General features: G+C 44.5%; 1 protein-coding gene across 1 annotated transcript in view; it reads right to left on the reverse strand.

Annotated features, from left to right (window-relative positions):
* FRMPD2 (FERM and PDZ domain containing 2) overlaps positions 1 to 17734 on the reverse strand; it is a gene marked incomplete at both ends in the record, with an annotated part of 129152 nt that overhangs the window by 19047 nt on the left and 92371 nt on the right. The window contains 8 exons of the mRNA XM_080695364.1: positions 1378 to 1525; positions 3478 to 3563; positions 4429 to 4522; positions 8009 to 8110; positions 12092 to 12297; positions 16023 to 16139; positions 16238 to 16345; positions 16968 to 17049. Of these exons, the coding sequence (XP_080551490.1) occupies positions 1378 to 1525; positions 3478 to 3563; positions 4429 to 4522; positions 8009 to 8110; positions 12092 to 12297; positions 16023 to 16139; positions 16238 to 16345; positions 16968 to 17049 (943 nt within the window). The remainder of the gene's footprint in view (positions 1 to 1377; positions 1526 to 3477; positions 3564 to 4428; positions 4523 to 8008; positions 8111 to 12091; positions 12298 to 16022; positions 16140 to 16237; positions 16346 to 16967; positions 17050 to 17734) is intronic.

A 17734-nucleotide genomic window follows, 5' to 3' on the forward strand; every position in this document is an offset into this window, starting at 1 on the left:
CCAGCACCAAAATTTTAAATAAAATAAAACAATTTCAACAAATAATAAATATAAAAATTATTAATGAGGTATTTTACATTCTTCTTATAGACTAAGTTTTCAAAATCCAGTATGCATTCTATCCATATGGAGTGCTTACTCCTCCAGTGTGCGACAGCCACACATGACAAGTGGTTACCATTCTGGCAAGCGTAATTATGGATAACCAACAAGGTGTCTGTGTTATGGCACAGGTTGTAGACAGACGCATGGTGCTGAAATTTGGGAAACTTGTATCAAATATACATTATTCCTTAGAAAGCCTAATTATGTTTCAGTATACTCAACAGTCAATTTTGTGTACTAATTACACAAAAGGTCATAAGGATAATTACGGCCAACTCTATGGACAGTGTTTTAGCTGCTGTTTTGTTTAGCTGTGTAGACTGACCATGAGGCAAAATAGCCATCCCTAGCCCAAAGGTAGACATAGCCCAGGACAACTAGAGAGCCTGGCAGCCAAAGAAGCTTCTGGGCTTCCCCCAGGCTGCCCTTACTAACTCAGTGAGCAGAGACAGAACTGCAACTCATAAACTTCAACTAAGTCCAGAAGGAAAGTAGCTGGAACAATTGGGGTGGGGGGAATGGCCAACTCTACCATCACCTTATAGGTCTCCTGGCTCAGTTTGTAGCCAGCTTTTCAAAGGCCCCCACTGGATATCCATGGAGGAACAAGACAAGAAGAAACAGGTTTGACTAAGGATGAGTGTCTGCACTTCCCCCACCCTATCACTCAACCTTATTACTGCCTGTATCCAATCTGCCTCACACCTTCTGCCGGCCTGCACATGATCTCTCTGAGGGGACCAGAATATGGCTAAGCTCCAGATCAGAACATACTAAGGAAATAAACATTTTCCTAGCAGGAAACAAAATCACAGGGGATGCATAGAAAGGCAATGTATCAGAGGATGTGCAATTATGGCCCCCTCATGGATTTTTTTAACTGCTAATAATAAGGCCAGATTCTGAAATACCTTTGACTCTCAGCCTGTGTGATCAGTCCTCAGATTAACTCAGTCACAAATGCCTTGGCTGGAATGTGAAACCAATCATATCTGAAGACTTTTGACTCCTCGATGCCAATTTCATCCCTAAGTACTGATGCACAGGCATTAACATTCAAGCAGCGGATCAGACTAAAGAAGGGTTGGGTGGAGTTATGCCTAGTAATTATTTTGGTACAATGCACTTGTGATCGGCAACACTGGCTTTTTTTTTTTTCTTTTTGAGAATGCAGAGGAAGCTTCCCTGCCTTTCCCTTTTAACTTGACAATTCAAAAGCATCACACGATGACATGACAATAGTAACACACACTCAATTCTCTCTCCTCTCACCATCTGTCACGGAGACACAGCTCGCAGGCCTGCCAGGCAGGGCTGTTACCAAGGAAACAGCCGCATGTTCACCTCCCATCCTGTCATTAGCAGAAAGACACTGCTGTGCAATCCGGGAGTCTCTCCTCTCTAAGACCAGTCTTGCGACCTAGAAGGACAGTGGATAAACTCAGTTCACACTTCATATGGCAACCAGGAGGCGCTCCCTTCACACTGCAAATGTTGCTTAATTTTTCTGATGCTCCCTATAAGCTGTTTCCTGTGAATTTCAGGGTCTTCAATCTAACCTCTTGTGGGATTCAGATCCCTATTTCCAACTGCTGATTTGACACGTTTATCCTGGAAGTAACACCTGTATCTCCTTGTCAGTATTTTCAGTGCCAAAATCAGCCTCTTTGCGCTCCTTGTTCTTCCTCCAACATCCCTCCCTTTGCAGTTGCTCCCTCCCAACATGGAACCCACCTTTCCCACAATTAACCTCTCAGGAGCCACTACTGGAGTCTTCCAGCTCTTCTCTTTGCCTTCCAAATGCCCACTTTGTTTTGAGGCTTGTGAAATCCCCATCAGAAACAACCTCCCTCTTTTTCTCCCCGTCTATCCCCTCTCCACTGCCAGTGCCCAGCAAGCTCCTCCTTGACTTGGCTTTCAGGACCCTATCTTCATTTCCTTTTATCCACCTGCATCATGGCTGCTGATGGGATTGGTGTAAAACACAGATAGAACATGGAACGCACTTGGTGAAAAGTCTCCAACGTCTCCAGTCACCTGAAACCCAAACTCATAGGATGGCATCTACGACCTTTGCCAGTCTTCCCTCCCCCTTTCTTTCTGGCTTGATTTCCCAAAAGCAGTATTTGTCCCCATAACACTACACACCCTTGTTACTCAACCAAAGTGACTCAAGAATGTGTGGCTAGACATCACCTAGAATCTTGCTGAAAATACCAAGCTTCCATACAGAGACCCAGCCCTGCCTTTGTCCTTCTGTGGCAATTATCATTCAGCACTAGGTCCATGACCCCACACTGACAACTCCTCCCTGTTTCCATGCCAGCAGGCCAGTCTAGTATCCTGTTCATTAGCAAAGTTCTAAAAAACAGAGGGTGCTAATAATTTTTGACTGTTCTCAAACTGTTGGTCAACCAAGGTTACCAGGACAAGTTAAAAAAAAAATGGTACTGTGGATTGAACTCAAGGGCATTCCAACTCTGAGCTACACCCCCAACTCTTTTATTTTTAAGCTGAGTCTTGCTAAGTTGCTACGGCTGGCCTTAAAACCACAATCCTAGCTAGATGTGGTGGCACGTGATTATAATCCCAGTGCTGGGAGGCTGAGACAGGAGGGTCACAGGTTTGAAGCCAGCTTTAGCAACTAAATGAGGCCCTCCACAATTTAGTGAGACTCTGTTTCAAAAAAAAAAAAAAGACTAAAAATAGGGCTAGGGGTATATAGCTAAAAGGTAGAATGCCCCTGGATTAAATCCCCAGTACCACCAAAAAATAAATAAATAATACCCCTGTCTCAGTCACCCAACTACTGAGATTACAGGAATGTTCCACCATATCCAGCTAAGACAAATAAATTTGACCATGAACCAGAAGACTGCTTTGAGAAAGAAGGAAAAAGAACAGAGATCTGCTGGGCAGTTTGCTGAAAGAGCCACCAAAATCCTTTCTGTCTCCATTGATCTCTCAGTTACCAAGAGAGGGCAATGTTGGCTCTGTGGCTCAGGATACTGAATCAATGAATGATTCTTACCCACAGACAGAAGACAAAAGCCAGCCTGGTAACATGGAGACACTCCCTGGGCACTGCACACGCTATGCGTGCATCACGGATGAACATCTCCAGCTCTCAGCATCCTGAATCTCTAACTCACTATGGTGCAGAGAACCTAGGACAGCCCAGCCCAGTCCCTGGTGGGTGTGACACAGGGTGATAGAAAGATGGTGCTAAGAGAAAGAAGTGAAAGAGAAAACAAAAAACAAAAGTCTCATTTGAATTTCTAGCTTCCTCTCTTTCACCAGAGGCAACCATAGCTTCTGATGTTCAGGAGGACTCCAGAGGGGAGGGAAAACCTCTAGTAAGGGTGCACTCACCTGCCCAGGGCCCTTGAGGCACTGTACAGCCTGCTTGTGGGTGAGGCCACACAGACTTATTCCATCCACCTGCAGGAGTCGGTCACCTGGGAAAGAGATACATTTCACGTCCCAGGGCCCTGGGGCTACAGGAGGATGGTTCTGCAAGGTCCCTGATGAGTGCCCTCCATGCCATCTCAAGGAGGGGACATAGAGGCACTGCTATGGGGTCAGCAGGAGCCCTGCCTGGGTCAGAGCACCACTACCTATCTCAACATTTTCCTCCTGAGGCATAGAACAGATCAGTGGCACAAGAGTCTTTCTATTATTGGTTCACAGGATGGGTACACCAGCTCTGCTCAGCCTTAACTCTCCCTCTGTTTTCCTGTGAAACCATTTTTTGAAAGTATTTTCAAGTTGCTCAGGAGTAGTATTTATATCCCTGGGATTTTTATTATTATTGTTATTTCAAAAAAGGTCAGGGAGACATTGTATTTCAAGGGAAAAATAGAAAGAGGCAAGACCTAGGTGGCCTCTTTTGGCTACATCTTGGCAGTGTGGGAGAATAATGAAAATCACTCCCTTTGGAGCAGTAAGACATGGGGCAGGACAGAGAGAAGGCTCACTGTGTATCCCCAGATACTAAAGCAGGGCAGGTGCCAGCTCTGTCCTCCCAAGGAGACAGTGCTTTCACCCATGAAGGCCAGCCACAGCTTCTATTAAATCTTCTATTTCACTTCACCTCATTCCCACTGTGCTGCTGTAAACATCAGAGCCCCTGCTCACCTATCAGGTGAATAGGACAGATAAATTACTTCCTTTTCCAAGTGAGAAAACTGGGCCCTGGGAAGGCACTGGTTTGCAGGAGACTTCAGAGCAGCAGTGGGGTGAGGCCCAAAGCTCCCCCCACCTCCTGGCGAGGGCTCTTCCCACCACAGAATGCAGAATGCCCAGCATGACCCCACCCCTCACCGCGCAGAATCTGTCCTTCCTTGGCAGCTGGGCCTCCGGGAATGATGGATTTCACGTAGATCCCTCCATAGAGCACACTTGTGTTAATGCCACCCTGAAAAGCACAAAGCAAAACTCAGCACCATCTGCCACCTCCCAGGGGACTCCCCATCTCCCTAGCAAAGGGTGCTCTCTCCTGCCCCCATCTATCTCAAAGTTTCATCTCTGTCCAACACTCTTCTTAATTCACCTGCATAGACTATATTCTCCACTGAGCAATAAGGTTGGGTGTTCATGTTGACTATAACAACATAAGCCAAGTGTGGGAAACCAGGAGCAGCCCCAGCTCTAACCCAGCACTTGATAACTAGAGTCACAGAGGATGCATCAAATCTCTCTATATAGCAACCAACATAGGTGCATTTTCTTGCAGGCCTAAACATTTGTACCTGGCAATCTTGTGTGCCTGTGTGTTTGTGGTTAAAAAAACAGAATTCAAGCTGGGAGTGGTGGTATACACCTGTAATCTCAGTACTTGAGAGGCCAAGACAGGAGGCTCACAGGTTCAAGAACAGCCTCAGCAACTTAGTGAGACCTTCATCAACTTATACTCTACTTAAAAATAAAAAATAAAGTAGGATTGAGGTATCTCAGAACTAGAATCCCCCTGGATTCAATCCCCAGGACCACAAGAAAAAATGACCTGGGCCTTGGAGAAATCTTTAAGACTTTGGGGGGGTGATCTGGGAGGAGATTGTGGGACTGCACTGTCTTTCTCTCTTTCATTCTCCAGCCATGAGGTGAGCGATTTTGCTCCACCATGTGCTGCCCCCATGATGCACAAACACAGGCCAAAAGCACTGGGGCCAACCAGTCATGGACTGACACTGCTGAAACTGTGAGCCAAAATAAACCTGTGCTCCTTATTAATTATCTCAGAAATTTGTTATAGTTACAGAAAGCTGACTAAAACAGATCCTAAGGAATTGTATTCAGCTAACCCAAGCCTTATTTGAAATGAGGCTCCCAGTATTGCAAAAGTCAAGGTGACCAACCAACAAGAAAGAACTCACAACCTCATGAGCCCACAACAGATGTGCATGCTCACGGGCTCGCCTTCTCCTGGACTCAGGCCTATTTTCCCTCTGTATATCTAGCTCCTTGTGTTCCTCTTTAGAAGGACTTATTGAACATGCATGAGGGTGATGCGGTCCTGCCTTTCCAAACACTGACTTCAGCTGTACTTCAGACCATTGTTTGGTAGTCTCTGGTTCTTTCTAACAAACACAGGAAATACACAAATTTACCTAAGTTACCAGTTGCCCAAAAAGGGGGCTCATGTGAACAATTTTCTACCTCCTGTCTTCTTGGGTACCTATGGAGATCTTTCCAATTGCCTGGAGCTAATGCTGATACATTTTTTTTTTTGGGGGTGGTACTGGGGGTGGAACCCAGAGGCTTTCTACCTCCAGGCTATACTCCCAGACCTTTTTTTATATTTTATTTGGAAACAGGGTCTCACTAAGTTGCTGAGAGCCTCACTAAGTAGCTGAGGCTGGCTTCGAACCCGTGCGATCCTCCTGTCTCAGCCTCCCAAGCGCGAGGATTACAAGCGTGTGCCACCACACCTGGCTAATACATTATTTTTTTAATGACAGCTGCTTAGTATCTATATATCCCTGTGCATGGTACATGCAGTCTGACCACCATGGATTTGTACTCCATAAAAGGACTACAGTGTTTTTGCCACTATATGAAACACTGCCTTAAACACCTTCACATACACAGCCTACTTAGTGGCATTCTTATTTTTAGGGCCTGAGGATATGTGCATTTTATCATTATAAAACATGTTACCAGATTGTATTCAGTGTGAATGTACATATAATTATTCACATTTCTATCAGCTTTGTATAACAGTACCCTTTCACTACATCCCACCAGCACACGTTGGTAGCTATAAAACTTAATTTGTGCTCCAGTGGCTTCTCATTGGTTTGAGTGACTTTCAATTGCTTATTGGCCACTTGGATTTGAGTAAGTCATTTCAATAATTATTTTTTAAATTATATTTCTCTCAAGAAAATTAACACTTCTTTGCCAGCCAAAGAAATCACTGACTTCCTGTTAGCATGTGTGTGTGTACATAAATATGAATAATCTAAATTTTAGTAAGTTTTTCAGATCAGAAATAGCTATGTTTGGTGTATAATAAGAGTGTTACCCCAAGCCAAGAACAAATTGACCATACTTGGTACCAAGCTGTTCACTCCCTGTAGACTCATGAGCCTTATTTCTTAGTGTCTTACTTGTTTCATTAAAATAATCTACTGAAGCCGGGCATGGTAGTACACGCTTATAATCCCAGCACTTGGGAGGCTGAGACAGAAGGATTGCGCAGGTTCAAAGCCAGCTTCAGCTACTTAGTGAGGTTCTCAGCAACTTAGTGAGACCCTGTTTCCAAATAAAAAATAGAAATAGGGCTGAGAGTGTAGCTCGAAGGTAGAAATTCTCTGGGTTCCATCCCTAGCACCACACACACATAAAAACATCTACTGACATCTGGGAATGCCTTATAACCCTACTACTTGGGAGGCTGAGACAGGAGGATTGTATATTCAAGGCCAGACTCAGCAAATTAGAATCCCTCAGCAACTTAGTGAGATCTTGTTTCAAAATGAAAAATGAAAATATCTGGGGGTATAGCTTAGAAGCTAAATTCCCCTAGGTTCAATTCCCATTATCCCCCAAAAAATCATCTACTAACAAGATCACTGCAGACTGATGGTCCAGCAATCCAGGGATCCTTCCTCTATTATCATATTGGAAAGCAAAGAATTATTTCCATCTATCTATCCTTGGGTTTCCTTTGGCCATGACATTTCTTTGCTTGCTGAGAAATGCCATTCTGCTTCCAATTAACAATAAAATCTGACAATGACATCACTGAAATTCTTACCCATTCCAAGATCCTCAGGTAATGGGTTATTTTTGCTGCTTTACTAGTAACCAGGGCAGTCCCTTCAACCTCTGACCTCTGAGCTTCATTACTGTTGTATATAGTGTTTCCAAGCCCTTGGGTGACCCAGTTCCATGGTCATCTCCCTCCCTGAGGGTCTGCCAGAGCTCAGAAGCCAAATTCAAAGTAGCAGTTTGGGCAGATTTCTTACAGACTAAACCTTGTCTTATAGACTCAACCTGGCTTTTGGAGAACTGAATGCAAGTCTCTACTGTGATCCTGCTCAGAATGACAGTAGATTACCCCACTAACTATGGGTCTGTGTTCCTGAAGCCCCACCTTCCTGCCCTCTGCTTATTCTCTGCTTAATCTCAGAACTGGGACATATTATACAGTCCCAGCACACCACACTGCCTCTTCCTGCCACTGAAGTCACTTAATACCTGCCCTGCTCAGCCTCAGGTTGCTCATGAATCCCAGTCCATCTTTAAAATCTCATCCCCACAGGAGGCTCCTCCTGACTTTCTTGGTTCAGCCACTTCCCATATACAAGTAACATATGGGAAGTAGGTGACCAAGCCCACAGAGGCTCCAGAGGGACATTTTTTAAACTCTATTCCAAGCCCTCCAAACATCTCTTACAGTCACACTGAATCCAAGGGACCCATCTTCTTTCACCAGCTCCACGAAGTAAATTTCACCAGCATTGGTTTCTGAAGGTGATTTGGGACAAGAAGCAGCACCCTGTCCCAAACAAACAGAAAACAGAAAAAAGTAAGGTATGAGACACCAGTCCTATCTATGCAGATAGTTTCTCTTATTTCTCACCAGCTCCTAGGAGCAGGTAGCACTGCACCAGGGAGAGCATGAGCTGCTGGGCTAGCTAATAGAAGACTGAATGCAAATATGCCCAATATGTGCAGGGGCTCAATAAATGTGTGTTCCCTTCTGTCTCCACTCATTGTGCAAAAGTACAGGCTAGATCTCCAGCGACCCAGCCACCTCCTGGAAGCCTCACACATGAGGCCAGCCAAGTAATGGCATACCCAGTCCCAGGTACACAGCAGCTTCTTGAAGCAGAAGCAAACCTCAGGAGGACTTTCAATTGTTCCTAGCAAGAGTGGCTATGTTGAGTCTTTACACTAGTTGCATGCTTTAGGGAAGAGAAAACTGATCATACTGTGTATGAGACATGTAAGACTTAATCATTTGTCCACCCGACTTACTGAGCACCTATTATGCTCCAGGCTGCTATGGTTTGAATGTCCCCTCCCAAACCATGTTGAAATGTTGTAATTATAATGATGGTATTAAAAGGTAAAACCTAAAAGGGTCATTAGGTCATGGGTCACAGTCCTAATAAGCAGATTATCTTGGAAAGGAATTAACTATGAAAAGAGGGCATTCGTCCCCCTTTCCCTCTTGTGTGCTCATGCGTGCTCTCTGGCCCTGTGGTGCCTTCCACCTGGAGACTCCGCAGGAGATCTGTACTAAATGCAGTCCTGCAACTCTGGCCTTCCCAGCCTCCAACTCTGACCCAAATGAACTGCTAGTGTTCTTAACTTACCAGGCCTGTGGTATTCCGCCTCTGAGCTATACCTCCAGATCTTTTTTTTTTAAGCAGGGTGTTACTAGGTTGCTGAGAGTCTCACTAAGTTGCTGAGGCTGTTTCCCGACCTTCAACACTCCTGTCTCAGCCTCTCAAGTACTTGGATTACAGCTATGTGCCACCAAGCCCAGCTTGTGCTATTCTATTGTAATAACAGAAAACAGACTAAAACATAGGCACTTTTCAAGTTACAGGTAAGGTGGCAGTGATAACACAGACCTGCCCCTATTGCATTACTATCTAGTGGGAAAGATACTTTTAAAAAGGAGAGTCCCAATCAAGTAACCAAGTAAGCATTGTATTAATAAGTGGGAATGCAATAAAGGGTATAGGTTTATCACCTGGAGGCCCAGAGACATAAATACATGCAAACAGTAAGAGGAAAAGCTGAAACATGAAGCCAGGTCTGGCTGGAATAAAAGCTCCAGGGACAGTGAATGGGATCTCAGCAAGCAATGGCAGGAGGGAGGAAGCAAGTCCTGGCATGCTGGGCTAGCCTGACCATCACTGCTAGGCAGAGAATGACATGTAGCTGTCCACGCACTACCTTTCCCTAGAACGTGGGGTCTTTTCTCCCATCTATTCCCCTTGCTTAGTGCTTCCTGGTCCACATTGGAAATACTGTAAACATATAGGGAAAATAAACAAGCTAAAAAAGTGTCAAATCCAACAGAAAAGGTGCCAAAGAGACGGTGGTAGTAGTGGAGAAAGCTCCAGTTCTTTTAGAGACTTCTTCATATCCTTTGATCCCTTAAGGCATTTTGTCTAAACATCAAAATTCAAAGAGTAAAACTGCTGAGGGCGATACCCACAGTGAGAATGCAAGCACTGAAAGTTGCCTGGCCACAAAGCTGGCCGGTCGCCCAGAAGAGGCTGGAGTGTTCTGACCCTACGTCCTCGAAAAAGGTCACCTGAAGCTTCGGGACACCATTGCTCTCCTCTCGTGACCTGTCTTCAGAACCTGATCAAAGTCTGCAGCCACAGCCCAAAGCATTCTTCACCCTGTTTCCTGCCAAAAGGAGACTTCCAAAGCATAGCCCAAGGGTAAAGGCTTGGGCTCTGGAGTCTCGCTTTTTAGATTCCACCCCCAGCTTCATCAGTTCCCCAGAAAGGATCCTTTCTTCCTTGTGCCTCAGGTACTGCACATCTAAAAAGGGTCATCAACAGTAACTATCTCGTAGGACTGGCATGAAGCTTTCATGAAACCACATGTATACAGTGCCTAGGGCAGGGCCTGGCACACAGGTTCAAATGTCAGCTATCGTTATTTGCTGACTCCTGCATCAAGCTCCTCCTAGGATGTGCTGTCATACCACACTTCATAGTCATGCTTTCCATGTCATACATTTCTAGTTGCCAACTAGGAAGGCTCCAACATTCACAGAGCACCATGGCAAGCCAAATTTTGGTGACTGGGTTCAGAACATTATACCTCAAAATATAGCACTCCAAAGTAGTGAATATTTTAAGCCAAAGGAATCTGAGAAACAGCATGAGCAGCATCTGACCTTCCCCCACCCTTCTCCCTGAAAACAGACCCTAAAACAGAAGGATTTCCCAGCCTTTTCCTGAAGCAGGGCATAGACCTCATGTGAGAAGTGCCCTCTCTGTGCCTGGAGGAGGGAGCATCTTTAGTTACAAAGACTAAGGGACACAGAGGAAAAACTAACAGTCTTGCTAAGTGTCCCCAGTCCACTCATGTCTCTTTCCCTTTCAGATTCCTCCATGAGTCTCCATTGTTCATCAAACCTACTGTAATATTTACGTAGGGCTTAACTGTTTCTTCATGTCACCATTTCCTTGCAAAGGCCCACAGAAAATATAATTTTAAAATGTGTGTTTTTCTCTTGTCAGTCTGCCTTTTGTTACAAGGCCCTCACTAATGAACCTAAGATGGATAGAAGAAAAGTTATTTTTCTTTTCATACACTGGGCACAGCACAACTCTATGGACAGGCATCCTTACCTATACTTGCAAAACAAATAAATACATGAGTTTGAGAGGAGTAGAATAACTTGCCTGTTTCAACCAGGGTCCCAGAAAGAATGTGAAAGTACACAGAGCCAGCTGGGATAAAGGGGAGGACCTTTTTTCATGGGTACTGGTTTTTGCTAGAGAAGCCAATAAGAAGCAGCTGAGTACCTGGAGCTACTTAAAGGTTTCAGAATCAAATCCAGAATCTTCCCTCTTTCTATTCTAAATGCAACATCCTTTACAAGAGGTTTAATTCACATGACTCCCTGCAATACTAAGAGGTCTCTTTTCAAGAGTACTGGTGTCTGCTAGAGAAGCCAATAAGAAGCAGCTGAGTACTGGGACTAGAAACAGTGGGAATTGCTACCACCCCTGAACATGAGGACACACAAGGACAGAATGAGCAACAGAGCCTAGGGAGTTGTTCTGGGGCAAAGACTGCCTGACAGGAGCTGTGGTCATCGATAGGGAAACAACCAAGCTGAGTCAGTACAGCCAGAGTGACAGGCCTTGTCTCCACTTGTGCCTCAACTGCAGGTCCTGCTGGGCCTTCCTCTGGGCAGAATCAACCAGAAGTGAGACCTGACAAGGCACCTGAATATCAGCTACAAAGAGCCCAGAGCAGAAGGGAGAGGGGGTCTGCAGGGGTGAAGGGACAGCTGGGAAGTAGAGAACAGGGACTGAAGTGTGTGGCCCCCTGCGCACCAATGCCAGGCTTCATCAGCTTCCCCCGTGGAGTGGTGGTCAAAAACAAAGTTGCTGAGCTGCCTGCTTGAGCACCAGCTAGAAGCCAAGATTATGAGAGCCATGTGTTGCCCTTGGCAGCAATCAATTGTCTCTGGTTGTTATTACCAGTAACAATTAGAATCAGTGGCTAGGGACACTCTAGTTTTCAACACTGAGCCCTGTGGCCCAGGCGCCATGCCAGGTACTTTGCCTTCCCCTCTTTATTTTCTGCTCAACAACCATGCAGTGCAGGTACTAATTTCCATTTTACAGTTGAGGAAGCGATGGTTGGAGGGATTAAGTAACTTCTAGCCACCTGTCATGGAACAGAAAACATAGTACTAGGAAGCTGAGCTAAACAGCATGACCTGTTCTCTTTCCTCTAATTCTAGAAAGTGAACCGAGGGGATATTCACCTTTAATGGCAGAGGAGCAAGCTGAGGCCTCTGCCTGGGCATTGAGCTCTGTACCTGAGCCACCTCCAGCTCTCCAGTAGTTCTGTTCTGGTCTTGCATATGTGATGATAAACTCTCCTGGTGACCACTGCTCAGGATGTCTGTAGAGAAGGCCCCAGAATTGGTTGTGCTATTCTTTTCTTCACTGGGGGTATTCCCACAAGCATCTATAAAAACAAGCCAGAAGAAGTCAACACCTTGCAAAGGCTGGCATCTCAGTGGCAAGTCTACATGGGGCACAAAGCTTCCCTTAGTGACAGAGAGACCTTTTATTGTTACAGGGAGTCATGCGAATTTGGCCCCTTGTAAAGGATGTTGCATTTAGAAGAGAAAGAGGGACGATTTTGGATGCGATTCTGAACCCTATAAAGAGGTCACTCTTATGAGTTGGGTGTGGTGGCACATAACTATAACTTGATTACTTGGGAGGCTGAGATAGAAGGATTTCAGTTTGAGGACAACCCTATAAGTTTAGTGAGACCCTTAGCAACTTAGCAAAAGGGTGTTTCAAAATAAAAATATAACAAAAGCTGGAGGTGTTGCTCAGAGGTAGAACATCCCTGGGCTTAATCCCCAGGTGTGTGTGTGTGTGTGTGTGTGTGTGTGTGTGTGTGTGTGTGTGTGTGTGAGAGAGAGATATCATTTGTATGACCCAACAGTGAAAACATGGAACCAAGGGCAGTGACCAATGCCAACTTCCTTTTTATTAAGCTCCTGTCACATGATAAGGGTGGGAAAAGAGTGAGATCTTTCCATCTTCCCATCAGGCCACCAGGAAAGTGTTGTTCTGGTTCAAAAGAATCAAATAAATTGTCCCAAATGCCATAACCAACATGTGGCACTGCTCTTAGCCGCACCTCTCCCAAAGACCTCACCCAACACAGTTGTAATAAGTGTGTGACTCAAAGACCATCCTTTTGGAGATACTTGGTAATAACCAGGCCATAAGCAACAGTGGGTAAAGACTGGGTAGCTTTTCTCTGCTTACCCAAGTCTTAACCTTTATACCACAGAATGAAGAAAAGAATGTGAGGTGGGGAATGAATAGGTAAATCTTAGACAAGATGCTTAGCATTTCCAAACCTCAATTTCCTTTCATTTAAAGTAGAGATAAGTCCGGGCGTGGTGGCATATGCTTGTAATCACAGCATTCAGGAGGCTAAGACAGGAGGATCACAGTTCACAGACAGACTCAGCTATTTAGTGAGGCCCTTTGCAACTCATAAAACCCTGTTTCAAAATAAAGAATACAAAATGGGACTGGGGGTGTGGCTCGGAGGTAGAATGCCCCTGGGTTCCATCCCCAGTACTGCAATACAATACAATACAATACAATACAATACAATACAATACAATACAGTAAAATGAAGTAGAGATAATATTCACAATATTGTAGTTAGTGAGGATTAGAAGTTTTTTAGAGAGGGGATTATATATATATATATATATATATATATATATATATATATGTATGTGAAAGAGAGACAGAGAATATATACATATGTACATATATATATACATACATATAGTTTAGTATATATAAAAATCAATATTTTATTGTTAATATGTTAAGATTAGCTGTTTAATGAGTGTATATTGAGGGAGGCATTATTAAAGGGCCTTTTTTAGACCTGGATATATAAACATACAGGTAGATTTACTAATTCAATGCACTTGTTAGCTCCCAGGGAAATAGCCAAACACATATTAAAGGATTTTGATTTGAATAAAATTGACCTAATGAACTTGTACTGCACTCAGTCAAATCCAAAGAGAGTGAGGTTGGGGCACCATTCCATAATGCCATATTCCGGGCCATTTCACTCACTGAATATGCTGTCATTGTCCTTTGGTAGCACTGTCAGCATCTGTTAGTTTTCCTTCAAACCCTCCTTGAGAGACAAGAATGTGGCATGACTGAACTGAAAAGCCAGGCAGAGCAACTTGTGTCCTAACAGAAATATGAGCTGTGAGTAATTACAAATTCAACTGATTATAGAATTTGGTGGCTGTTCATGATGGGCTGCTACCCCTCTGGCTGCCGACCTCTACCCTAGACTGATGACCTCAACAATAGTCTAAGCAGAGAATGAGTAACCTATGGTGGTCAAGTCTGTGCCTACAAAGAAACAGCCAGTGTCACTGCAGAATCCTCCTCCCTCAGCAATAGTCCAGTTGCAGAAGCAACCCCAACTGGGACACAAATCACCTTCCCAACAGACGATGAGGGCTCAAAATAAGAATATATGTAATTTATAGACACTGTGGAAAACCCATTGTCTGGAATTCTAAAGTGAGGTTTAAGAATTGCAAACTCTAGAGGTCATTTCTAGGTGGGTACTGGTAATTGAACCCAGGGATATTCTACCTCTGAACTACATCCTCCAACCCTTTTGATTTTTTTTTTAACAGGGTCTGGCTGTTTCTAGGGGCCTTTGCTAAGTTGCTGAGACTAGCCTCAAACATTCGATCCTTCTGTCAGTCTCCCAAGAGCTGGAATGACAGGTGTGTGCCACCAAGCTCAACTGAGTGTCAATTTTTGACACCTCCCCTCCCTATCACAGCAGATCATCCTTGGACTACACTGAATTGTGATTTGATCATCTAGTTATGTTTACTGGCAATGAAAGAGAGGATCAAGTGCCCCTGTCCCCTCCATGAAGATGATGGAGAAAAATTCAAGAAGAAGTGTCAATGCTGTGAAATCCAACAGATAGTGAGCCCAAGACCAGAGGTGTACATGGGGTGAGAGGCACACACTAAGGCTCCCGCAGCCATGGTCGCCTCCCACCCACCCCACCCCATGGCTTCTGTCCCCAGCAGCCACAGTGCCTGGAAAAGTCATGTGGTGTCAGTGAGCAGGTCTGTAAGCATGAGAGAGCAAGTGTGGTTTTCAGAGGGGGCCACTGCATTTAGGACTAGAAAACGCTGGTTTTCTAGTCACAAAGGGAAACTGTCCAATGCCCCTGGAGCATGAAGACGTAAAACATGAGCCTGAGTTTGTGGTCAATCTCCTACAACTTACAGGATCACCCAACCAGAAAGCATCAGTGGTCCCAGGAGACCAGAGAGGGAGGATGTTCATCTCTCCACATTCCTTCCATCCAGCCCACCAAATAAACATGGTAATATTGTTATTTGATGTAAATAGTTGCTGCTCTCTCATTCTTATGTAAAGAATGAAGAAAATGTCTTAAAAAAACAAAGATGTAGCCAGGTGTGGTGGCATAGGCCTGCAATCCCAGGACTCAGGACACTGAAACAGGAGGATCATAGGTGTGAGGCTGGCCTCAGAAACTTAGTGAGGCCCTGTTTCATAATAAAAAAAAATAAAACAGGGCTGGGGGTTCTAGATCAGAGGTAAAACACCCTGGGTCCAACCTCCAGTACCAAAAACAAGCAAACAAAACAAAACCAAAGGCTTTACTTTTTGGATCGATCTGTCAAATGCACAAGAGCAGTGTGCCTGCCATGCACATTTAGCTTGAGACTTCAGTTTCAGTCTCCTTTCCAGCTGCTTAGGTGATTGCTATACCCAAGCCTAAACCATGTAGAGTCCTGGAACCGCCACTTTCAATAAGGACTTGGTGACAATAAGAATGGCCTCCCTGCATGCAAGAAAAGTACACAACGGGTGTATCCAGCCATGTCTAATGAAGAATTAGAATAGGTTGCTGCCTTTCAGCAAGATGAGCAATGGCAAACCCATTCTGCCCCCAAACATGCAGAGTTGATTGATTTGTGCCACCCCATTACCTCTGTGCAAGCCACCACCCCAATGAAAGGAATACAAAAGACCGACATGGAGTTTTGTATTCTGTACTCCCTGGTAGTAATGTACTCCTGAAAATAGAAGAGGCTCTTTAGTTTCTGAAAGCAGGTTAAGACATACCTTTTGACTGAGAAATGATTAATTCTATGTTGTTGGGAGAATTCTGAATCATTTTCACAGCCATGTTAAATGTGAAGCCCTCCAGGCGGATGTGATTCAAGGCTAGTATCTGCCCACCTGAAAAAAAAAAAAAAATCTCAGTAATTCCACCCAGGAAATAAGAAATAGCGGTTCTTTAAAAGCAGTATTTCTCGCAAGTTAATAAGAAGATGTACCTGGTTTGATCTTTTTAGCTTTCTCTGCTGGTCCCCCAGGTATAATAGAAGATATAAAAATGCCAGGGTTAGCTTGGCCTATGTCGTTTCCTTCGTTGATAACAAAGCCTGTAATGAAAGATGGTATTTAACGACTTTGAGCTCAGAGAGGCTGTCCGCTTCAGCTCACACAGCTACGAAGCGGCATCGCTAATGTTTGGTCCTGAGTGCAATCACAGGGAAAAGGTGATTGTTCTCTTTAGCAAGCACAGCTAAAGCTAGAAACATACCCACCAATATTCCCTGGGTTTTGCTCCAGAGATAATCAGAGATTGGAAAGAGATGATTTCTAAACAAGTACCTGCCTTGGTGCCTTATGTTTCTTATGCAGTTTTAAGTCCTTTAAAATGTAATAAACAATAAAAGATAAGAAGGTTTGGCTATTCCTCCCCATCACAGAGAATGACTAAGAGAAATGTTGTAATATGGTATTAGGAAAAACAATTTCTGTCTTGTGCTTAGGTGTACCCCAATAATATATCAAGACCTACAGGGAAACCTTTGACCTCAAAGTGCCTTGCTTTTGAGAGATGCTTTAAGGAAGGAAAGGGCAGAAGTGATCCATGGAAATGGCAAATAGGAGAAAAGGGGCAAGAAAGGGGAGTAGGAATGTCAAAAGGGGAAAGTGTCGCACACCTGCTCCTCTGCAGAGCAAGGGAGTCCAAGTCTGACCTGCGGGGCGCCCTCTTACCAAAGCCACGGTGGGGGTCACGCCTCAATGTCACATGGACTATTTCCTGTCCTGGCTCAGCTGTAACACTGTTTCTTCTGTTCTGTAACCCTAGAGGTGGAATTCAAGCACCATATTATGCTTTACTCTTTAAATTACTTGGGACCTAATATAAAAGGAGTGAAAGGAACAGTATCCCCAACACACACACACACACACACACACACACACACACACACACACACACACACGCAGAGTCACCTAGAAGCAAAAGTAGCTTTCACTGAATTTCCCAACAATGCTGGGAATGAGTCACTGAACACTTACTCCCAGTGAGCCCAGGAGAGTGTGTTTGGGAGCTTGGGCTATTATAAGAGCAGAGCCCAGTGGGCTGTGGTGCCTGTTCTCCTATGACCTACTATAGCTTTTTTCTGCATAGGTTTTAGGACAAGATGGAAGATGAGCAAGGATCTACTTGCCTGAAGTGACAATTAAAATGAAGTCTCAGAGACAAAACAGCAACATCTTCCCCTCTCAGGCCTTGCTATAGTTTGGATCTTGAATGCACTCCTCGCCAAAGACCCATCTGTTAAAAGTCTTGGTCACCAGCCTGTGATGCTATGGGATGTGGTGGGATCTTTAAGAAGTGGCGCACGCTGAGTTAGGTCACTGGGGGCGTACCCTTGAAGGGGATTGTAGGACCCCAGCTCCTTCCTCTCTCTCAATCTCTGTCTCCATTATGCTCCCACCATGGTGTACTGTTCCACCACAGGCCCAAAGCAACAGGG

This window comes from Muscardinus avellanarius (assembly GCF_963383645.1).
Source record: "Muscardinus avellanarius genome assembly, chromosome: 4".
NCBI lineage: Eukaryota > Metazoa > Chordata > Mammalia > Rodentia > Gliridae > Muscardinus > Muscardinus avellanarius.